Raw genomic sequence first — 24,509 nt, forward strand, 5'->3', positions numbered from 1 at the left:
GGGAAACATCATTCCACGTCATATTGGAAAGTGTTGGGTGGCCAGTGTGCCCAGGGTCACAGGCAGAGAGGGTAGGGGTAGCAAAGGCTATGGAAAATAATAGTACCCAGAGTGATAATGCAAATGGCACCAGCGAGTTGGAATGGCTGGGCTGAAACAGACAGGCAGACGGGGTGGGAGCTCTCAGGGCCCTGGGTAGCACGGCAGGAAATCAGACTTTTACTGGAGAACATGGGGTTTCAGGGGAGAGTTTCAAGCAGGGGAGAGATGAGGTCAGACGTCTCCTCTGGGGGCTGCCCTGGCTGTTGGGTAGGAGAGGCACTGAAGGCAGGACCAGCAGCCAAGTGCCCAGGTGAGAGGCAAACAGAGGGACCTTTAGGAAGGGGGACATGGTGTAGTTCAGATTTTCCCAAGAGGTCAGAAGAGTGTAGGGAATAAAAGCCTGAGGTCTGGAGCGAGATGGGCTAAAGCCCATCTCCAGGGACTGCTGGGATGCATTACTCATCTTAGCCTCAGTTTCCTCGTCTGTAAAGAAAGATAACAAGACTGTCTGCCTCAAATGGTTGTTAGAGTGATTAAATAAGACATTTAAAGGGGCTGGCAAGTGCCTGGAAGAAAGGAAGTGGCGAGTAAGTCTCAGTTGTTGCTGCCTTAGTGGGGGGCCTGTGCTTAGAAGGGCCCAGCACTTGGTCCAGTGCTGTGCTGACACCATTTTGAAATTCTTAAGAATTTTATCTTTGAACTTGCGTTTCATAAGGGAAGACCAATGGGACAAGGGGGATGTACCTGAGCAGAGGAGACACAAACATATTCCAGCCCATTCACGGATCCCATGTGCTGCCTTGTGAGCACATAAATCCAGTGGGCCATGATGCCTGGGAATTCAGCAAGACTCAGGGCAAGTACACGGCTGACCACGTAGGACTTACAGCCCAGGGAGGCTGCACTTCCCGCTCGAACCAGAACTTGCTTCAAACACTGAAAGACAGCAATGGCATTCCAAGAAACTTGACAGCTAAGGATCATGTCCTTTCTTATTCGTGCTACTTCCCTGCATTAGCCAACCACTTAGGCTGAAAATAATGACACGGAAGAAAAGGAAAAGATAGAGCAACTCCTAATTCCTTTTCTTCTCAGTTTTTTCCACTCATCAGTAAGCCAAAGGCAGGGAATATTGGTAGAACGTGCGCACATCAAGAAGTGAAATAAAACCACCGAATTAGTTTTGTGTGGCATTTCTACCATCCTGGTAAGATTGAAATCCACATGCATGTACAAATGTGTCATTTCAGTGATTTTACGTGAGTCAAGTGCCCTTCTGTCTGCATTGAAAACTATCATTGCTCAATATAAAGATGAACGTGCTAATAATTTAAAATTTTAAGTTTTCTTTGAATTGGCATTAAATGGCAGAAAGGGAAAAGCTTTATGTTTTAGTACTCTTAATGGTAATTTTTTTCCTGCTTTTTGAACAAGGGGCCCCACATTTTCCTTTTCCACTGGGCCCTGCTGCTTTTATTATTATATTAACCCTTAGGGGTGAACAAAGACTGGGGAGAGACATTAGAATCCTAATAGTCACCAGAGGCTAGAGGGACAAGCACGTTATAGAACCCTTGCATTTGGGTCCAGAGATGTACCTTGGACTCCATGGCTGAGCAGATGAGCCAGCCCAGGGGCAGCTCAGGCCTGTCCTGCCCTCTTTGCAGGCTGAGTGCAAATCCACATTCATGCCCCTCCCCCTACTAGGCCAGCTCCCCTCCCCCATTTGCTGCCCCAGCCTACAGCAAACGGACTGATTCCAACACCCAGTGTAAGCCCTGGGAATCTGCATTTTCAACAGAAGCTGGAGTGATAGCTCACACAAACATCCTAGAATTTCTCTGCTGCTTCATCCCGATCAGGGAATTGAGAAAGTGGGAAAGAGCCCTGTGGGGCGGGGGGGCGCTCCTCACACCTCCCCTGGCTGGAGTGCAACTGGCGTCCTTGCATCATTGCCGGGAGATAAGCCTGCAGCGCTGGCCCTTCCAGGGCCCCTCATGTGTAAGTGATGCCTGAAACGTGAGGCCACCCTGCCTCTCTGCAGGGAAACCCGAGCAGAGGAGTGTGTGGCCGGATTGATGGGTTGGGAACGCGCTGCCTCCTTCCTTGTCTCTCTCCCAAACTTCACCCACCTCCACATCCAATCTCCAGCAAACCGAGGAGCCCTGGCTGCTGTCCCGGCCCCGGCAGGGAGGCCAGCCACCATGAGCTCAGGAAAGCACGCCGGGCTGAAGGCGTGCCTGGACAAATAAGCTGCATGAGCCTGCGCGGGGACCGAGAGCCCTGCTGACCATGAGCCACCAGTCAAAGAGGCTGGAAGAGGAAGGTGAGTCCACATCCTCATCTTTGTGGGGCCCACCCGCAGGGGTCCTGGGATGTGGTGTTGAGAGGCACAGGGAGGACCTGGGTTTGAGGACCTCTGTCTGGATTCTCAGCCTCTCCGCGCCTCATGCATGGGAGGAAGGTGGTGATCACCTCCTTGCAGGGCTGTTGGAGGGATTCAAATCCACCTGGGCACAGCTCCAGGCACAGTGCCGGTGTGAACATGAGCCTGGAGGTCGTCATGGCCGCTGTTTGCTCCTCAGAGCCCGTCAGGGTCTTTCAGCCTCCCGTTGCCTTGATTAGAGTCACCTTTCCTTAGCAATCCCCCTAGCCAATTTCTGTCTGTCTGTCCGTCTATGAATGGGGATGTTCTGACCTCATTTCTCAGGGTGTCAGAGAAATGTCACAGGCTGTGGACTCTGGAGCTTGTTGAGTAAAATAATTGAAGCTGAATTCAACAGTCAGCTGAGGGTCCCCACAGTGACCTGGAGTGGTGCAGGGAGCAGGGACTGTCCAGAGATCAGCCATTTGTCCCCATTCCTCTCTTGCAGCCCATGGTGGAGCGAGAGGGCGAGCGAGGAGTGGCTCTCCGCGCACAGGTGAGATGGGTGAGATGGGTGGCGGGTCCCAGGATGCCTGTAGTGCCCAGCTCACCTCTGCCCAGCCCCGCAGTCCAGCCCCCTCCCTCCCCGCTCCCTCTCATTCGACACCCTGCATGGAGCCCTCCTGGGAGGCAGGCGGTGTCACCGGGGAGGGGCAGAGTGCCATGAAGAGAGGGCCCAGGGGTCGGGGGAGACCTCAGAGTTAGTGACACTTTGAGGTGAGCCTTGGGAAGCAGTGAACATCCCCAGACTCGGGAATGTGACCTCAGCTCTTCTGTCAGCCGGTGAGGGAGCCAACCCGCTCCAGGAGGAGCTGGGGAGGCTGAGGAGCCACAGGCAGCGGGCAGAGAAAACCCTTGGAGGGTTCAGAGGAGAGGGGCAGAAGTCACACCAACAGGTTGGGCGTCCTACACTTCGTGTCACAGAACATCATGACATGGTGCCATTTTCTCCCAGGCAGGGCTGGGAAGCAGAATCTTGGGGGGCTCTGGGGCTTGAAAGAGATCTCCCCACATTCTGAGAGGGAGGGCCTCGCCGTGGGTGGAGGAACCCCACGATCCACCTCTTCTCCCCCACCTCCCAAGCCCTTCTCCTCTCGTCCCTAACCCTAACCCACTAGCCCCCGATTGTCAAGCCCTGAGTCCTCAGCGAGGCAGCTCCACGACAAGGGGAGAGACCCAGGGCAAGAGGCCCCCAGCATCAGGCAAGGGGGTGCCAAGGATGCACCACTGGCCTCTCAACAGCCCTCCTGCCCCCACCTGCCTTCCTCACCCCCTATCATGTCCCCCAAAGACACAGCAGCGAACATGGGAACGTGCTGTGCCTCACGGTGGCCAGATGAGAAGCCCCTTCCTCATAGGAGGGGTCAGCCCACGGGGCTCTTTTGAAGACAGGTACGTGTAGGGTGCTCAGGGATGGCTGTCCACATCTCTTTCCCCTTGTGTCATCCAGGTGTCATCTCCTCCGCACCCAATCTGGCTTCCTTCCACCTTGGCTGAAGGAGCTGGGCTTTGTGGGGATCACCTGTGAGCAAACATCCCTTGGGTAGGACGGAAATGGAAGATCATTTTGCCCCCAAAACACAAACCTTTTCCTGCTAAAGTATGCCCCTCCCTACTGCCATTGTCCCTTTCCCACAGAAAATGGGAAATGGGTCCAAATTTTCACTTCAGGAATCCAAATGGTCAAGGGATGCAGTGAAGTTAAACATCAGGAATCCATTAAATCAACTGAAACCTAATTACCTAAAGGTTCCACCTCAAATCTCTAGAGTCACCTCTGAGGAGGCCCGATATCCTATTCCTGTAGCTTATACCCTACAAGGAGAAAAAATAAGTCTGAGAATACAAAGTTCTGTTCTCCAAATAACTTCGGTGTGCCACTGCATTTGTGGAAGAGAAGGATGTGGACTCTCCCTCCTCCTGTGCCATTTGGTCAATGCCCTGAGCTGTTGCGTTCACTGGGTTGCGGGGTGAGCCGGCCCCACTTCTCCTCGGCCTGTGTGTTGCTCTGTGAATCCCCCGGCTGAGTCAGGTGCACACACACAGGGCGTCTGTTGCATTTACAGAGGTGCATACTGGCTTGGAGGTCTTCCTAGCGAGACAGCTGCCTCTGCAGCCCCTAAATTATGTATCGTGTGGCATCCATTGAAAACTCTAAAAGGCAAAAAAAAAGCTTATTTTCTGTGTAGAAGAGGCTTGGGGAAGATTGAAGCACAAATTCTAGCTTGTTTTTCATATTCTGCATGAATTTTGTTCAGTTTGAGAATGAGGCGACATTAGGAATTACAGTTTGGAAAAAAAATTGTAACCCCCAAGTTACATCTACAGTGCTTGAAAGAATGCTTGGTACAGTTTGTTACCACGCTGAAAACCATTTTGTTAGCTGGTTGAGGACACACAGAGAGTTCAGAGGAGGACACAAACATGCTGTGACTTTCTTATCCAGTCCTTCAAGCAACATGGAGCTGGTCTTTGTGGGGGCCCAGGAGACCTTTCTCCTTGTTCCCTTGCCTTGATCTCTGCTTCTCTGAGAGCTTGGCTCATCCTAGAGCTCTCCTAGGGGTCACAGCTGTGGTGATATTTGTTTTGCTTCATCCATCTTCCGAGAGGGGCCTAAAGCCTTCCAGAGCTGTGGGTTGGAGCATTTACAGGACAAACTCTTCTTTCACTGGCTGATACCAACCAGCTTCCTACCTTGGATGAGTTATGTTACGCTAAAATACTCTTTCATTACATTGTCTTACCAAATACCCTTTTTCCATAGGGAGTGAGGAGGAGGAAGGGAAAGAGATTGGGGGAAGAGTGCAAATAGCACTTGTCAACTGAAGAATGATGAGGTTCATAAATTTGGAAAGGAGAGCTGTATTTCTCACAAAGGGTTGCAACCTGCCAGCTGGCCATCTTGAGGGCTGGGAAGTGTAGCTTCGGGCAGAAGCCAAGAGCAAGCACTTTGAATGACACGTAAAGGAAATAGGAATTTATGCTGAGCAGGTTGGCTGAATATACATATTTAATAAACTATAGGAAGAGAAAGTTTATGAAGGGAGAAACGTGGGCATGCATGAGTGAGCTTCACACCCCTTTGTAGGTTGCATTTACCAAAGATGGCAGCATTGGCATGATCCAAGGGTAGAGTTTTCATCCCTCTGATATCAAAAGGTGAACCACTCTGTGGTCGGTGGTCTCTTAACAGGAAGGAATGCTGGTCAGCTCTTGTGTCAAAACCTCAAAAAGGGAGGAGCAGTATTAGGCAGTTGGTTGAAATCAGCAGTGGAGCAAGTCTTTCCAAAGGGCTGGTTTCTGTTTAACCCTCAGGGAAGAAAGCCTAATGGTGGTTAGTGAGGAGGGGGTATAACGAGGTGTGTCCGAACTCCCATCCTGGCATGCCCAGGATTTCCGTTTTTAATGTTCCTCTTGGGTCCCTTTAGCCAAGAGAGTTCAGTCGGTTGAGGGGTTTAGGATATTATTTTTATTTCTCACATTCAATACTTTTCAATGCTCCTACTCCAGTTATCTCATCAGTCCCTGCAGGAACCTCAGCACTTAGAAACTGAGTCCTAAAGACGTGGATTACTAATAGTGGAGTCAGACCCATGTTTGATGCCTCTTCTTGCCTTCACAGCAAGGGAACTAACTGCAGCCCCAAACTCACAAGACCCTCCCTACAGCAACTGGGGAGCAGTATCCCCTCCACATCACCCTCTTCCATGCTGCTAGCATGATCCTTTGCTGCAGACCTCACCCTGCAAAGCATGCTCCATTATTACACTCTCATCCTCTGAATTCCAACCCAGCTGCCTATGAGCACAGACCCTTCTCCCCACCCCCCCAGCACCAGAGCATACCTAGACTCAGCTCTGCCTTGGTCAGCCATGCCCAGACACCCTGGCATTTCCATGGGGCCCCTTGATCCTGTTTCCTCTGCCCAGAATCCACCTGGCTTGCTACCACAACCACCCCCAACATTTCTCTGTCTGCTTCTTTTCTTGGCAAACTCCTGGTCATCCTTTAAAATTTAGGGTAAGTGTAGGGGAGGAAATTTTTTTCCCTCTACCATCCTAGGTTCAGTAGCTGCAGGCCCTATAAATCAAACTGACAAAAGACAGATTAACAAGAGGAAAAAAGGATTTAATTATGCATGTACATGAGAGAATTCACAAAGAAACGTGATTCAAGGAGGTGGTTAGAATTTGGGGCTTAAATACCATCTTAAAGGTATATATCATCTTACAGGGTGATAAAGGGTGGAGAAGAGGCTTGACAAAGAAAAAGAGGTTTGGGGCTTCTGGGTGGGGATAAGTTATGAAAGGTGACTGGGAAATGTACAGTAAATAAGGGTTGTTTGTGATGCAGGTTAAAAGTCTTCTCAGGTGCTAAGAGTTGTCTGTGGAGTAGTTCTCTTCCTGGCGTAGGAGAGGGAGACCTTTTACAAATTGAAATTTATGCCCTGATTTTAGTCTGAAAGGAGAAAGGGAAGGCAGAGAAATAATTGCCTTTAGCTCAAAACAATCCTTATGCCAAAGTGGCATATTTTGGGATGACATACTCTATTTTCCTTCATAAACATCAGTTCTTTGTGAAACATTCCCAATCACTCCGACCATAATTTATTACTCCTTCTGTGTATTTCCACAGTCTTTTTTATTTAGTCCACCATTTATTCCTTCTTTTTAAAAACAAAATATGTTTTTCTAAGTTATTATAAAAAGCTGGCTCCCTGAGTTATCACCATGCAACCTGTTGACAAGGCTGATTTATTGCTTACAGAGGGCAAAACTTTGGCAGTGTCTCAGGGAGGAGAAAGTAAGACCAGAACTTATTGGGAATTGGAAAATTGACTTAAGGCAGGTCTTTCAAAGTGGGAGCTGACATAGGATTGGGTAAGAATCATAATATATAACAGTCCACAATGAGTGGCAGTGCCAGGATTTTGTGATGAGGCATTAGAAGCATCTTAGGGCCCAAATGTCTGTTGATGCTTTTCCACTGAAGAACTGACAGGTCTTTGGGAAAATCTTGTAATGAATAATCATACCATTTGCCTGGGCAGGAGACTCCTGGAAAAATTAAGCTATGCTCATGAAGAAAGAGGCACAGCACAAAGTAATGTTAACACAGACACTAAGGTGTAACTCAGGTTCTCCATGTCCAGGCTGAGTGTGGACAAAGATGGATCAAGTTCTCAGTCCCTCTTGGTGGTCATCCTTTAGCCCAAGCAGAAGGAAAGACCATCAATATCTGAGAGTATATCAATCCAGATCTTCACCACTGTTTGAGGGTCACAGTTACATGTAAATTGTCTGTTAACAGTTATTTCAACCTCCAAGTTTCTGGTAGTAGTTGCTTGAATCTGTGTGTCCATTTTTCAGTTTTGCTGGATTATTCGAATGACAGCATCTGTGCACCAGCTTCTTAAACTCTGGAGATCACACGTCTGAACAGTGGCACAGAAAAATACTAAGAGAAGGGCTGTGACCAGAGTTTGTAGAGTCCACTTCTCAGCCAGGGGCCAAGAGCACACAGACGAAACAAGAGAACAGATCTCACCCCCAATCTGAAGAGTCCATTGAACCAAATATGGGGTCATTAGTCAAGTTACCCAATTTTCTGATTTCTTTGTTTACTTCCTGGATCTTTTTAGTAATATTAAAGATCTCAGAGAGGTCTACAAGAGTGTAAATATACCATTCTTCCCCTAAAACAGCACATGTTCTCCCCTTGAGAGGCCAATATTATATCTAAGGTGGCTCTATTCTGAACCACCACCCACCCAATTTCATAAACCTCTCGGGAGATGAGTTCTATGGCCTTAGTGGAGTTGTCTAAATCACCTGCAGTTCTCTTGACCACAGCATGTAAAATCTTCTCTGCTATCCAGACCTCTTGTAAAGTATGAAGTGAAGAGTCCTGAAAAGAGAAGAAAGAAATCCAGAATTCCCCAAGGGCAGTTAGGTTTTCTGTTCTTGAGTTGGGCCCCAGTTTTTCCTCCTTCTTCAAGAAAACTATCTACTGATCTCTTTTTCCTAGGGGACAAACCAATGGGTGATGTCACACACAATCCTGAGAGTAGGTGTTAGTTTACCAAGGTAACAAGTTCCTGCCTAGTTTGTAAGCAGTAGCCAGGAGGATTCTGTGACAGACCCAATACCAGTCACTGGGGGCCACTCAGTGATCTGGTTTGGGCCAGAATACTCCCGTGGGATTGTCAAATAATGCTGCAATCTCTTGGCAGCTTTCATCAAGAATAGTTTGGTGTCAGGCAATGGATTTTGTAGTTTTGAGATCACTGAGTAGGTTTAAAGCAAAAAAAAAAAAAAGTGGGAGGAGTAATGTGTTTTATTTATAAAATCTGTGGAAGTGAGACAATCTTCAAATACACATCCTCTGTTCCCTAATCCCCTTCCAAGTTCTATTTCAGTGAAAGGTGGGTTACAAATACTAGTTCTTACAAATGGTCCCCAAGTATTTTTGGGTGGAGGCAGGGCCTTCTGGGATATGATGAAGATTTTGGATTTCTAGCTACCTGAAGTTGCCATCTAAAAAAGAAAAATCACCCAATGATTGAGTCCAGTTGCCCAGGAAATCAAATGATTTCTTACAAGGAACTGGAAGCAAAGGAAACTGGGTGGTTCCCAAAGGAAAATATGCACTTTAGCCAGTTCATGGGTTAATTGTAGCTGGGTATTGGATGCATATGAAGGAGTGATTAAGGATATAATCACAACCGAGTCAGGGAGCAGACAACTAGGGACAGTTCCTAGGCCCCAGAGCCCACTGAAATTATTCAGACTAGCCGATGGTAAGCCTGCCTTCCTGCCTCTGTCATTCCTCCCCATGGAAAGCACATTAAAGGCTCTTGCCCACATTTTCTCCCCTACTCCCTGTGCCTCCCGACGGACCTCGCTGCTTCCCCATGTGGCCCTCATGGTGTGCCATGCCTCCTGTTTCTAGGATCAGTGTGCATAAAAACCACTTCCTTCATAACAGTGATTTCCATTTTCTTGCATCTCACTATACCTGATTGAAACAAGTCCCAGGTACCCCTTAAAACATTACCAGTCCTGGTTCCCAGGGAGGGCTTTTGCTCCTGGGCTTCTGCCCCAGGTAAGCTGATTCTCTGCCTCTCTCTCCAGTTTTGGGGGCAGTAATTTGCCTGTAGGACCCAATTCTCTGGTGGATCTAAGAAGAATTATTATTTTTCAGTTTGTTCGGCTTTTTGTTGTTGCTGGGATGGGAAGAATGACTTCCAAGCTCCTTTATGTTAGAATGGAAACCAAAAGTCCAGTTATTTTGTTAACGAACCCACAAGGGGGGTTTCTCTGTTGCCTGTAGCATGGAAAGTCAAGTACTGAGACCACAGGACCGCCAAGGAAGAAAGGATTTATTGTAGAGGATGTGTCCACTGGGAGGTGGGAGGAATGGACTGCCTCAAATCTGCCTCCCCGACCAACAGGGTCAGGGGTTTTTCTGGAGATTAAGTGAATAATGTATGAGGGGAGTGAGTATCATTATATGTTTGGGCACACAGTGTAGTGAGAAATCATGTTACTGTATATATCCCATGATTTAAAAACGATAGGTCAGTCCCTCCCAGGGTAGGGATTTTAGTAGTATAATGAGCTAGGGTTGATATTGGTCATTTTTTCAGTCTTGTGTGTAGGTGGGATGTGGGGAGTAGGTTGCTCAGTGGGTCCTTGGGCACAATTTGTGGTAGGGTGTCATTTTCCTTGTCTTTTCTGGACAAACAGGTGGTGTAAGGCTTTGTAGTTATCCTGTGACTGCAAGGAGGCTCTGTCGTTTCTGGGCTGGGAACTTGAAATATAAGAAAACTACAAAAAAAAAAAAACTATAAAAAAAGTTTTGTTGTTTATGGAGTTGGTTACAATTTTATTTTGTATGTATTTTCTCTGTCTTCTTAGCCAAGGTAGGGCGATTTTTTTGCTCAATGTCTTTTATGTTTACAGTTTATTCAAGTATGTTTCTCAGGAGACTTCCTGCATTAGGGTTTGGATGACTGAATGCTTTCTACAGAAAGCACAAAAGTGATCATGTCACATCTCTGCTTAAAACTTTTCTAGAGCATTTCCCACCTACAACTAGGGTGACCACCTTGTCTTCGTTTACCAGGGACACTACCAGTTTTAACTCTGAAAGTCCCATGTTCTGGGAAACCCCTCAGTCCCCGGCTGAGGACTGCTTCAGTTTTACAATAGGAAGTCCTGTGTCCAGGAAACCCTCTTCCCCACACCCACTTGGCATCCACCCCTGCTCACACCACTCACTACCTACCCCTGCCCCATATCCACTCACCGTGTACCCCTACACCCCATGTCCAGGCCTCAGCCTAGAAGTTTCTTCCTTCAGGATGCCTTCCTCGGCTGCTCAGGTCTGAGTAAAGCTCGCCCCTGTGCTTCTTGGCTCACGCTCTGTCTTCTCTGCTAACTCAAACTCAGGGAGACAAAGCATTGTGTCAATCTTGGTTACTGCCATAGCCCCGCACCATGAACAGCACCTGGCAGATGCTCAACACGTGTTTTTGTGCGGGTGAATGAGTTAGTGAATAAAACGACAAATGCATCTCCTGTGAGATCTCGGCCGACTCAGTGGGTCAGGCAGGAAAGCCCCTGGTCCACTTGAATATGCTCCCAATAGCCCAGCTTGAAATCCAAAAAGAAAACTTTGAGCAGTTCCTCTTAGGACTTCAGAGCAAATGCCCTTCACTGAACCCGGCCTGCTGCAGCTGACATCACACTCGTGCAGACATCAGAGCTGGGGCCTGCGGAGGGGCTGGCCCCCTGGAAGCAGAGACTGAGTTGAGGGTTCTCAGCATGAGGCTGATTGATCTCAGGAGACGTGGAGAGAGGGGAGCAGGATTGAGCAGGCCAGCAGCTGAGCCAGGATGTAGTCTCAGCAGGATTCCAGCCTCGGCCTCACCCCAGGGGGAAGTCTAGAGCATGAACAAAGCACAGACTTGCTCTTGAGACAGCAGGACTTCCTACCCTAAATCAGTTAGTAATTGGCTGTGGGCTGCTGGAGGAGAGGAAAGGGATGTAAACTACCAAGCATTTCCCAACAAGATGACTCCCATCGACCCAGGGTTCCTGGGGATGGGGGAAGCTGTGAGCTGGTAGAGCCAACACACACAACATTTAGGGGATGATGCCGGGGCCAGACAGCGGGGACCTGGGGAGACCACCAACAGCACCTACTTGAGTGCCCAAGAGGAAGCCAGCTAGGAGAACAAGCTGCCTGCCCAGGTTACCTAGGTAACGACCAGCACAGCCAGGCTCCCAGCCCAGATATCCAGACTCCAAATCCCCAGCTCAGGCTGCCCAAAGCCAGCCCCACCTACCATCAACCAGGTGTGGTGCTATTTCACAGAGTGGCTTGTTGCTCAGAATGTAAGAGCTCAAGGGTTGAGAAAGCAGAGAGGAAGCTTTCAGGGCCGCTGTGGGGGACTGGGGAGGATTCCCCTTTGCCCAGAGTGTGAGCTCTCACAGTGCAGGGGGGCCCACCTGGCCATGGCAGAAAAGCCGGGACAGGGGTCACTGCAGCAGACAGTGAGAGCAAGTGCTCTGCAGCCAGCCTGGGGGCCAGGCCACGCCCACTCTGACACTGGGGCTCAGAGGGCAGAAGCTGCAGGCAGGCTGGGGACACAGGAGGGGAAAGAGCCTTTGCTGAGTAGCTCCCAACTGCAGATCCCTGACTCCTGCTTTTAAGAAACCCTCCAACCATGCAGGGAAATAGGGGCTACTAGAGCCATTTGACAGGTGAGAAAACTGAGGTACAGAAAAGTCATTTACCTGTGGTCACAGAGATAAGTAAGTGATAGAACTGGGATTTCCATGCAGACCAGCCTAGCCCCAAACCTGTGTTCTTTTTACAAATAAAAAGATCTTATTTTTTGTTCAAAGAGGCAGAGTCATGACGTCCACTCTCAGATGCCATAGCTGTGCTATGTTTATTATCAATTTGACAGAGTACTAACATCTCCATGTTGGGGATGAGCTGAGACTCAGAGAGGTTAGGACACTTGTTCAAAGATGCCCAGCTAGGAAGTGATGGAAAGGTTCATGATTAACACCAGAACCTCATTATCCTTTCCCCCATGTTTGATTTGTAAATGCCTATATGGATAGTTGTGCTTAAACTAGCTGTTGGGCAAACTGGGGAAAGTTCACACCGTAGAGTGGATTTTGCACCACTAGACCATTTGTCAACACTGTAAAATCACTGTTAAAAACAAATAAACTGCTGGGCGTGCTGGCTCATGCCTGTAATCCTAGCACTGTGGGAGGCCCAGGGCGGGAGGATCGCTTTGAGTCCAGGAGTTCAAGATCAGCTTGTGCAACACAGAAAGACCCCATCGCTACAAAATATAGAAAATTAGCCAGGCATGGAGGTGCACACATGTAGTCCCAGCTACTGGGGAGGCTGAGGCAGGAGGATCACTTGAGCCCAGGAGCTGAAGGTTGCAATGAGCTATGATGATGTCACTCCACTCTAGCCAGGGAGATAGAGCAAGACCTTGTCTCAAAAACCAAACATTTAGGCAGTGCTGAGGAACAGCACCTAACCTAGCTCAGCAGCTCTCACCCCTTGTCCCCTTCCCCATGCAGAGGGCACACCAGGGGACAGCCCCTAGACAATGGAGCCAGCCAGGCCCTTCCTGTCTCCCCGTCAAGCCTTACCCAACAGAGGCCTACACTTGGCCTTGGCACTGGGAATCAGGACGTAACTCAGTTACTATAAATCCAGGAGGAGGAAAGGCACCTGCCTAGGTCTCTACCTGAGGCTTAGGCTAGAGTGTGGGAGAGCCAGCAGGTCAGAGAAGGGAGGCAATCATGCTCACCTGAGACCAGAGGCTTCCAAAATCAGTGCACTTTGGAGCTGCAGGACGGAAAAGATTTCTGCCCTCAGCCGTCTCATGGCTCATGGCTGGGGCCCCAGTAACAAAAGACAGATTAACAAGAGAAGAGCATGCAAATTTATTTAACATAAGCTTTACGTGACCCAACAGCATTCAGAAATGAAGGCCCGAAGGCCCAGGGAAAACTGTTTTCATGGACAGTCATGCAGAAGTATGATTAGAGGACAAAAAGGTATGATCTAATGGTAATAACTAGAGGGAGCTTAGCAAGGCCTGTTTGTTCAGATTCTCCTTGGCCTCTCTGTGACATTAGGACACCTGTCATATGAAGGTCTTCAGGGGAGAAGGTCAGGGAGTGACTGCCCTGTTTCTGCCATTTTCTCAATTTCCTTCAGTCTAAATCACTCAGTACGCCAAGGGGCCTTATTTGGGGGCATCACGTTCTGAGCCCTGACAGAGCTGACGAGCTCCAGGAAGCATCTGGGACTACTGATTTTTCGTGGCTTGGGGCACTTTCCGGGACAGATGCTGGTGGGGCCAGAACTGTCCATTTCTTGCCTCTGTAGGTGACAGGTTGGGGAGGAGACCCTCCAGCAAGCGGCACCCCCCAGGCAGGCGCGGATCCCCGTCTGGCCAGCAGGAGAGGGCCAGGAGCAGCCCACGGCCGGGGTCTCCCCGGAGGAAGCAGACAGAGCGCAGGAGCCGCCGAGGAGAGCTGCGGGGACAGGAGCAGCGTGCAACAGAGAGGACCTGCGAGGGGAAGCGGAAGAGGGATGGGCGGGCTTCCCTCAGGGAGCAGAGAGCACCCCCCAAAAAGGAAAAGGAGGTTCTGAAGAAGGAGGAACCATGGACAAGGCCGAAGAAACCCAGGTGTGTTGTGGGTCTGATTGGGGCACTCGCTGTGCCCTGTCCCTCCCTGATGAGGGACGGATGCCCCCTCCTCTGCTCTGCTCTTCTAGAATTGTGGCATGGGTCTAGAAGACCTTCAAGGGTTCTACCAGCTTGGAAATTCTGGGATTTGGGGGTTTGATTTGCTTGTTTTGTCTTCTTTGTTCCATTAGCACTAACGCACGGGGGTTAGTGGACAGAGCTAGCTTATGGAGTCCGCGAGTGGGGGTTTAGGTTTCGTGTTTTGCTACCAATTTTGATGGGCATCTCCCTCTCTCCTCCACCCACCCTGCCACCGCTGTCTGGCTCTTTTCATCCCTGAAGGAGTCAGAATAGCCCAGGGGCTGTGAGGAGCACACACAGTAACTTGGATTTTGTGCAGCTGAGCACACAGTGTGGTCTGGGGCGATGGGAGGGTCATTGCACGGGGCGTTTCTAGCTGGACTCTCTACAGCTGTGCTGTCCCGTAGGACAGTCACTAGCCACACGTGGCTGTTGAACACGAAATGTGGCCCATATGATGGAGGAACTGAGTTCCTAATTTAATTTTAATTTGACGTTAATACCACTGAGTTGACACAAGAGATAGTGAATTTACTTAACTTGGACAGATGTATTTTAAAACTAATTTGATTTGACTTTGAAGGCAACATATTTCTGCTACAAAAAGATGACCTAGTGTTGTCAATGCAGATGCAAGTATCAAGGGAAAATGACATTTTGCTACTTGATAAAGCTGTTGAGAAACTTTTAAGCATGTCTAAAACAATGTGGGTGTGTGAATCTACTTTTTCACCTATACATTTATGAAATCCAAATACACATTAAATATGTCTGATGAAAGTTTAATGTGTGAATTGCTGTGTGCTGTGGGTTCAAAATGAACATCAGACTTTGAAGATAGTAGAAAAAAAGACTGTAAAATATCTCTAATAATTCTATATTGATTACATGCTAAATTATAATTTTTGATGTATTGGATTAAATGAACTGTATTATCAGAATTAATATACCCATTTCTTTTTACCACTTTAACATGGCTTCTAGTACAATAAGCGGCTCCCGTTCTATTTCGGCTGGGCAGCGCTGCGCTAGGGAGTGGCGCGAGGGCAGGACTCAGAGAGACGGAGTTTGGGGAGGGAGCCCCAGTGCCGAGGGCTACAGGATAGAGTTTTGGCCTCTGCTGACAGGCGGCCGAAGTCACTCTGATGGCTTCCGAGCTGGGGGCAGGAGTGTCGTCTTGCCTGTGGGCTCCTCTGCATTCAGGAACAGCTGAGGACACCCACCTCCTTTCCAACTCTCCTCTGCGTGTCCCCTGGCCCTGCCTCCAGATCGTCCTCTTTGGCCTCCAGCGTCTCTGGCAGGGAGTCCCTGTCTGAGGAGGAACTGGCCCGGATCCTGGAGCAGGTGGAGGAAAAAAAGAAGCTCATCGCCACCATGCGCAGCAAGCCCTGGCCCATGGCGAAGAAGCTGGCGGAGCTCAGGTGAGCAGGCCTGTGGTGGCCAGGGCCTCTGGGTGCCCACAAGGCTCAGTCCTTCCTCCCTCTGCCCCAGCACATGGAACACAGCACTCGGGAGCCCCATCAGAGCCAACGCAGGCCTGCAGGGGGAGAGACGGAAACTCGGTGCGCTCCCCACCTGTTCCCAATCCTTTCATCGCCTGCCGCCCCTTCCGTCCCATGCCCACCTCATCTGGTGGCTTCCATGCCTCCCTCACAGGCCAACACAGATATGCCTTCCCCAGGGATGCTTTCTGTGACCCCCCCTTCTCAAAAGCAACTGTCTCCTGTGTCCTTTGAGCACCCAGCATCTCTCCGTGTGGGGCACTCTTGCTTGTAGTGGCTTGTACGCCGAGTGGGGAGAGGGTCTCTTAGGTGTCCTCACATCCGTATCGCCTAAGGCCACGGTGGTACAGATGCTCCATCAATACCATTCTGTGGACGACAACGGGCCTCGTACCCACACCGCTCAACTCCTATTTTCAACTCAGCCACTTCTCTGGTTTCCACACGAAAGCTGGCACCCCGAGCACGTTATGATTCTTGAGTCTCTGCTGCACTTTTGAGGTAGGAGCAGAAGTCACACTGCATGACCTCTGGTTGTCCACTAAAAAACTCCCATCCAACATTCCCATTCTCCCCTAGGTCCCACCTGTTTTGCTGTCACAGCATCGGAGGTGACACCCACATTCCCCCTCCCTCGATAGACAGCCCATGTTCCCTGGCTCCTCTCACACCTGAGTTTTCTCATTCCTCAAGTCAAACTTGTCACCCTTCATTCAGCAGAGCAATTGCCAGCCATGTCTTGTCGCCATTTGCCCCGTGCGGCATAGCAAAGGCGATGGCTGCACCGGCACAGTGAGACCCTGGCTGGGTTTCTCAGAAATAGAGCTTACTCCGCTGCCTGCAAATTGCTAGACCACCTCCCATGCTGCTGCAAGAAGAGACACCTCCCCGCAGTGCCTGTAGACCTGTGCTGCAGACCAGCGCTGACATCTCAGAACTTCCTGGGATGATGGAAATAGTCCTAGATCTGCACTGTCTAATATGCAGCTGCTAGCCCTGTGTAGCTATGTGAGGTAATACGCATGTTAATTGGCTTGATTTAGCCATTCCACAAGGTGTACCGATATCAAACCATCATGGACACCATAAACGTATACAAGTTTTGTTTATCAATTAAAACAATAAAATAAAAATAATTTTAAAACATTTAAATAGTCACACGTGGCTACTGACGACAGCGTGGACTGTAGGCCCAGCTCTAGGCAGTGGGCTGTCTTCCTTCCTGGCCTCCTTTTTTTGAGTCCCTTCTCCCTGCTCCCTCCAGGTGAGGTTCTTCCTCCTGTCAGCCGGGTGCAACAGCCACCTGTCACTCTAACAGAACCTCACCCCCACTCAGGTGTCACCAAAACACATCTTTTATTAACAGTGGAAAAAGAGCACCCTGGATGCATATGGAAATGAGATCTCCAGCAGGCTGGAAGTCCTGGGGCCATGAAAATCTCTAAGGGCTATTCAGCTGCCCAGAGGAGAAATCTGACATCCTCTCCCTGCCGTGGAGGGGCAGTCCCTGCTCCCAATGGGATGGGCAGAGGCTAAGGTCTGAGAAGCTGTAGAGACCTGTCTCTCTCACCAGAGCGGATGGATCTTTCTGGCAAACAATTGGTCTCTGCCCACCAGGCCCCCTCCCTCCCCTCCCTACCTGCCTCCCTCCCCCAATATTCCTCATCCTAGGCTCAGGTCTAAGGCTCTCCCCACACTCAGGCTGAGTTATCTACTGCCCTTCTGGTCCCCAAGGCACTGTCTCCTCACTCGATTGGATGCTCTTGTCTGCAGACTGTGTCTTCTTCATCATTTAACATTCTTTCCTTTTTATACATAGCCAACACTGCTGAGCACACCCTAAATGCCGGGCACTGCTCTGAGTGTGGTATGTAAAACAATTCACTTAATCCTCACAACCACCCAGTGATTTTCCCCATTTTACTGATGAGGAAACTGAGGCACAGAACAATTGAATAATTTGCCCAAGGTCTCAGAGCACGTGAAGTGGCCCAGCCAGGATTTGAACTAAGGAATTCTGGCTCCGGAGCCTGCACTGTTAATCTGTAATCACCTCTCCAGCATTACCAGACATTCTAGAATGCACCCATTTGCCACCTGTATGGTTTCCTCTTCTGGTAGTAAAATCTCCAACCACAGAGAGTGTCCCCAGACTACATCCTCTTTTTTAGAAACAGAGGTGTGGGGGCCCAGCCTCTGGCCCAGTCAGGCTGTTGGCTGAGCTGAGCGTAGTTGTTGTCGACTATCTAAGAAGGACAGCAAGGCATAAAAAGCAACATTAGTGAAACGGGCAAACTTGTGTTCACATCCCTGCCACCTTCAGGGACTTGGGTTGGCCACTGGCTCTCTCTCAGGCTGGTTTCCTTCCTTGAACCTCTCTGAGCTTCGCATTCCTCGTTTATAAAATGGGAATAATATTATCTACCTCACAGGGTTGTTCTGACAAATTCAAAATATTTATATTAAGGGTCCAGCACATAATCTGCAATTAATAAATAGTGGTTATTGTTATTATTAAACCTTGGAAGTCTTTTGTGCCAGACACTGTGCTAAGCCCTAAGAGATAAGGGAGCAAAGATGAATCAGAGAAGCACAAGGATGTCATCAACAATGACACACGGTAGGATGTGAAGTTGGCATAAGAGCTTCTGGTGCCATGAGGGGTATTTGCTTTACCCACACCATTTGCTTTCTTCAGAGAGATCCGAGGACTTCTGCTTCTGGAAGATGGAATAGACTTACTTTTCCCTATACTCCCCACTAAGCACAACTAAAATCCTGAACATTAGCTATAAAGCAAACGTTAGAAGATTTGGAGAGGTAGAAAGGTATAAAGAAGAGGGTAGACTGGCTAAGGACCTCAGGACCAAAAGAATGACAGGGCATTGAGTTCCCTGGGTTTTCTTTCTTTCCTTATGTATCCCAGACTGGGTACTGGACAAGCTGGCAACCCAGAAACATCAATGGGTGCAGACAAAAAACACCCCAGGAAAAGCCTGCTGTCTCTCTAGCCAAAGGACCAGGGAAGGGACAGCCTGGTGAGACAGAAAGCTTTTGGACAATAACTGCTTACTCCAGCCAAACACCATAAACAGCAGCCCTGGCAGCAAAGCCAAGTGGGGAAGCCTAGATATCCACCCTTGCCAGGCTAGAGCAAGGTGCCCCCCACCCCCAGCAGGGTGGTGTCAGAGAAGGCTGAGTGGGGAGCAGGTGATTTTATCTACACCAGGCAGTAATGAATCCTCCCTTTCCCCATGGTGTCATTGGGGACCACATGGGGAATCTAGACTTTCACGACCCTCTGGCAGTAACCAGGCATGAGTGGAGGCCTAGGAGGGAGCCTAAATTCCCACCCCTACTCAGCAGTGACAGGAGCCCCTTCCCAGTCCCAAGTGTCAAAGGAGGCCGAGTGAAGAACCTGGACTTCCAACTCCACCTAGAAGTAACTGGGCAGCATCCCCGCCTCACCTACCGGAGCAATGTCAGAGGAGGCCTGCTAAAACGCAAGATTCAAATAAGATCTGGAGTCTTATAACATAATGTCCAAAATGTCCAGGTTTCAATCAAAAATCACTTGTCCTACCAAGAACCAGGAAGATCTCAAATTAAATGATAAAAGACAATCGACAGATGTTAACACAAAGACAACATAGATGTTAGAATTATCTGAAAATGTTTTAAAGCAACCATCATAAAAATGCTTCAGTGAGCAATTGTGAACACATGAAACAAATGAAAAAAAATAGAAAGTCTCAGAAAAGCAATAAAAGATATAAAGAAGAAAAACTGGAAAAATATACTAAATGGGTTTATCAGAACATAAAAAGAGCATTTATTTCTTCCTATTGCTGTTACAACAAATTACCAAGAAGGTTAACAGTGTAAGACACCACTCCTTTATTGACTCACAGTTCCTCAGGTCAGGAGTCCAGCATGGTGTGACCGGATTCCCAGGGTCTCACTGGGCTGAAATCAAGATATCAGCAGGGCTGCAGTTCTCATCGGGGCCTTGAGGTTCTCTTCCCAGCTCCCTGGTTGTTGGCAGAATTCATTTCCTTCTCACACTTTCCATGCGGCCCCCTCCAGAGATGCCCCAGCCACAGAAAGTCAAGAATTTTCCTACTTCTAATTTCTCTTACTCGCCCTCGTGCCACATGTCTCTCTGACTCTTCCACCTTCCTCTTCTGTTTGTAAGGGCTCATGTGATTACATTGGGGACATCCAGATAATCCACAACAATCTCCCTACTTTAAAATCAGTAATTTTCATTACATCTGCAAAGTCCCCTTTGGCACGTAACACAATATATTCACAGTGTAACACCAGCAGGTAAAGGTCACAGGGGCCAAAATTCTGCCTACCACAAGTGCCTGGTATGTGTCAAGCACTATTCTTGGCATTTGGGAAACTTCAGTGGACAAAACAAACAAAATTCCCTGCATTCATGGAATTTATATTCTAACTAGAGGTATAAAAACACATAGGCTTTCAGCCACATGACTTTGAGCCTCCATCTTTCAGATTTCCTTTGGTTAGGTGCCAATTGAATTCCTGCTCTTTTTTTTTTTTCCCCTCCTAACCAGGGAGGCCCAAGCATTTGTGGAGGAGTATGAAGGAGCCTTGGGAAAGGGGAAAGGCAAGAAACTCTATGCCTACAGGATGCTGATGGCTAAGGTGTGTGATGGGGGACAGCAAACCTGTGGGGGGGGGGCCTGCTCAGCTTCGGAACCTAGGGGACGGACCACAGTAGCCATCTGCCCAGCCTCACCATTTGTGCCCAGCTGACCCCAAAATCCTGAGCGTGAGGGCCACCTGACCATTCTGATTCATGCAAGAGTGGAAACCAACTGTATCCTGCCGATTTCTCCATAATCATCTGTGAGGGCTTCAATATATTTGAACCTTGTTTCCTCTCCAGTAAATAAACTCACAGAATCAACTATGTTAAAACCACTGGGATCTTATTTTCCAAACCCCAAATCAGGACACTGGTTTGGTTGGAGACCCAGAAGGGCTGTGGTGTAGTCAGGGTCACATGGATGGTAAACAGTGATGTGCCCAGAGGGGTGGCGAGAGCTCTGTTTTGTGAGTTGTAACCTGGGCTTCTGATTCAGGCGAGGGTAATGTCTTATGATTGGATATTTAATGTGAGACTGATGGAAGTATCGTTCCTCCCCCACTGATTTGAGAAACTACCATTCTCACTCACCTAATTCTTATATAGAGCCTGTTTCAGGGCTTTTATGCTGAACATTCATTTGATGTCATTATCTCACTATTAATTCTGATGCCTGATAGTTCTAACATCCCCATCTTCCCCTTTGTTTTTCAAAAATGTCTTGACTTGTCTTGCCTGTGTTTCCATATGCATTTTTTAAATCACTTAGCCAAGTTCCAATATAGCTCATTGAGATTTTGATTAGAATTTTTTAATCTGTGATTTAATTTGGGAAAACTTCTTATCATATATGATATTTAGTCTTCACATCTAAAAATACTAGACAGTCCTTATTTTACATCCTTCAGCAAAGTTTGTCATTTTCTTCATGTAGATCTCTTCCATGTTTTAAGTTTGTTTCTATGTAGTTTATACTCTAGTTGCTTTTGCAAATGGGATCATTTTCCATGTATTTAATAACTAGTTATTGGTGGTATGTAGGAAAGCTACAGATTTATGTGTTAATATTATATCCAGCTTCCTTATTGTACTCTCTTATTAATTCTAATCATTTTCATCTGACTATGTACACAAAGATATTTTTGTCAGATTTTCCTAAATGTGACATATCATTCCTATCCTAGAGTGTGGGTTAGCAATCCTAGAACAGTATGAGTTGACGATGACGATCATAGGTCTCCCTGCCTTTGCAGCACTTCAGTGAGAATGGCTATAGTGTTTCACATTAAATTCATGGGAGTTGTTGGCTTGAAATGGATTTTATTTCTTGCAATAAAAAATTATCCTCTGGTTATAGTTTAGTAAGACTTCCATTTTATTAGAAATAGGTAATAGGTTTTGTTAAACATCTTTTCCTTTCTGTTATTAAACCTCAGTCACGGTACATAATTTTTAACACCACAGACACATTTGATTTTCCAGTATCTTACTTATGATTTTTATATAAATTTTTATAAGATTTCTCTGAATCTGTGTGTGTGTGTGTGTGTGTGTGTGTGTGTGCATGTGTATGCATGCATGCTATCTTGGCAGATTTTAATATTTAGGGCTGCACTTGCTTTATAATATTAAATAAGTGGCATTATCTCCTCTTTATGCTGTAAATACGTTTTTGAAGCATGATTATGCCTTCCTTGAAAATTAGAAAGATGATACTCTTAAAACTGTAGAGATGGAGAGCCATTTTTATAAAATACCTCAGTAATTTTTTTCATTTTTTTCCTGTTTATTGATGTATTTAAGTTTTAACTTTTTCTTGGAGCCATTTTGATAATTCATATTCTTCCTGAAACTGGATCATCATTCCATTAAAATTTTCATGTGTTTTAACAGAGAGTTGCATATGGTAGCCCCATAATTTTTGTAATTACTTTTTTTTTTCTTTTTTTCCATGGAGTAGTTTGAGAAGCAAGTAATTACTTTTTATATCTGTTGGATTTGAAACTTTTTTATACCTAATATTATTTTTCCTCCCTTTTTAGTTATAATTGCCTGGCAACTATTTATGGGTCATTATATTAATTTTGTCTAAAAATTATTTACCACTTAACAACTGCATGCTCAGATTTTTTTCCCAACTGAGGAATGTGCTCTTCAAATATATTTTTTTCTAGTTTTTTACTGTTACAAACAATGCTACAAAAACACCTTTATGCATTTATCTTAGATACATATGTTTTTGATTACAACAGGACAGTGTCTGTCCCCAAAATAGTACTGCTGATTCAAAAGTATGCATATTTTAAATTTTACTACACATTTCCAGATTATTTTTCCCAATGTGTAGCAAATCATGCTCAAATGAACAAAGTCTAAGAATGACTTCTCCTTGTTAGTTATGAATGTTATTATCTTTTAAACTAATCTAATTGGTTTTTTAATAGGTTATTATTCTTCTTTTAATTTGCATTCACTATCTTTTTTATTGTGGTAAGAACACTTGAGACTTAACTTCTTCACAAATTTTTAAGTGTGCAATGCAGTATTGTTAACTATAGGAATGATGCTGGCCTGGCATGGTGGCTCATGCCTGTAATCCTAGCACTCTGGGAGGCCAAGGCAGGGGGATCTCTTGAGGTCAGGAGTTCGAGGAATGATGTTGTATAGCAGATCTCTAGACAAATATATCTTTGATAAATGATTCTGTTCAATTACGTTTCTGTTCAAATGTCTCCAGCTTCCTCCTTAGGAAAAGGATCAATGCTCATCCTCTGTCCTCTTGTTTTAAATTCTTTTCTTTTCCTCTCTTTGCAATCTCAGAAATTTCTCAGGTTTATTCTCAATATCATTGAATCCATTTACCTCTGTGTCAATTATAGTCTTTATTTTTTCTAACGTTTCTTTTCATTCATGTATTGAACTCTTGGTTTCCCTGTAATCCTTCTATATCTCACTATATTCTTTTTAAAATCTCCAGTTAGCATCCTTTTAGAAGCCATATTTCTTGCATCCTATTAACAATGCTAAACTGCTTCCTAGAATTTATTTATGCATCCCAGAGGAAATATTTTCCACAAATATCAAAGAATGGTGTTGTTTTTTCCTGGTTCTGCAGTTATATTTCTCAGGCCTCACTGGTTGTTTTCATTTTAGTCACCCAGACCCAGATTTCATCCATAGACGGGACACACATCTTGCCTGCGTACTGCGGGACCACGATTTGAAAACTTTTTTCCTATATATAGCTTGAGAGCAAGATCATATGACAACTAATAACCCAGTCCCAGGGCCAGCAGTTACCATCTCACGCAACCCCAAGGAAGGGACTTGGGGTCTCCTGCCCACACCACCAGCCCAGTTTTCTGACACTGTCAGCCGATGAAGGATAAGAGCTTTCATGCCAGAGCATCTCCCAGGCCTCGCTCTGCCTCTGCCCACGTTCCAGAGCATCACCTTTCAGTCCGAGATACCCATAGCCTTGAGGGGCTGTCAGGTGGTTGCCAAGGAACCAACTGGCAGGCTGTGCCTCCAGGGGCCTCACTTGGCAACGTTCATTACCCTAGTGAGCCTCAGCCTTGCAAGCCTATATTGTGTACTGATTTTATCAGCACTCTGACAGCGGATCCATCTCTCGGGGAGGACTCACATTAATAAAGCTTATGAGACTGATATATAAAACCAGATGCTGAATTATTAATTTACAAGGAGAAATAACTGATGCAAGAATTGGAATATTTGAAGTCCACATCAGCAGTGCCTTTCATTTTTGATAGTGGAGTTAGTTATATGTGAGACTAAACCATCATCCTGATTCCTATCTATTAATTTACCATGAAAGTCACTACCATAGAAACCAAAATACTCATGGCCCAGGTGATCGGCAAAGGCTCTCTTCCTACACAGGAAGCCAGATGAGCCAAAGATTATTTCTGAGCACAGAATCAGAACTAGGGAGGGTAGATGAAGCAGGGAGACTGGAAGGCCCATTGTCTGTCATCTGCCATCCCCACGTCCTCCCTATTTCTGCCCTCACTACCAAGAAAACAGTCTTTTGCTCATGGGTCCCTCTTCTCGTTAGCGTTTGTGATCATCTCTCTCTTC

At 47.0% G+C, this 24,509-nt stretch overlaps 1 protein-coding gene across 1 annotated transcript in view; it reads left to right on the forward strand.

Annotated features, from left to right (window-relative positions):
* The first annotated feature begins 2,334 nt into the window (after positions 1-2,334).
* TMC2 (transmembrane channel like 2) overlaps positions 2,335-24,509 on the forward strand; it is a 52,912-nt gene continuing 30,737 nt past the window's right edge. The window contains exons 1-5 of the mRNA XM_045528433.1: positions 2,335-2,368; positions 2,916-2,963; positions 13,904-14,207; positions 15,557-15,709; positions 20,374-20,464. Coding sequence (XP_045384389.1) covers positions 2,335-2,368; positions 2,916-2,963; positions 13,904-14,207; positions 15,557-15,709; positions 20,374-20,464 — 630 coding nt within the window. The remainder of the gene's footprint in view (positions 2,369-2,915; positions 2,964-13,903; positions 14,208-15,556; positions 15,710-20,373; positions 20,465-24,509) is intronic.

The sequence above is a fragment of the Lemur catta genome, chromosome 17 (genome assembly GCF_020740605.2).
Source record: "Lemur catta isolate mLemCat1 chromosome 17, mLemCat1.pri, whole genome shotgun sequence".
Lineage (NCBI taxonomy): Eukaryota > Metazoa > Chordata > Mammalia > Primates > Lemuridae > Lemur > Lemur catta.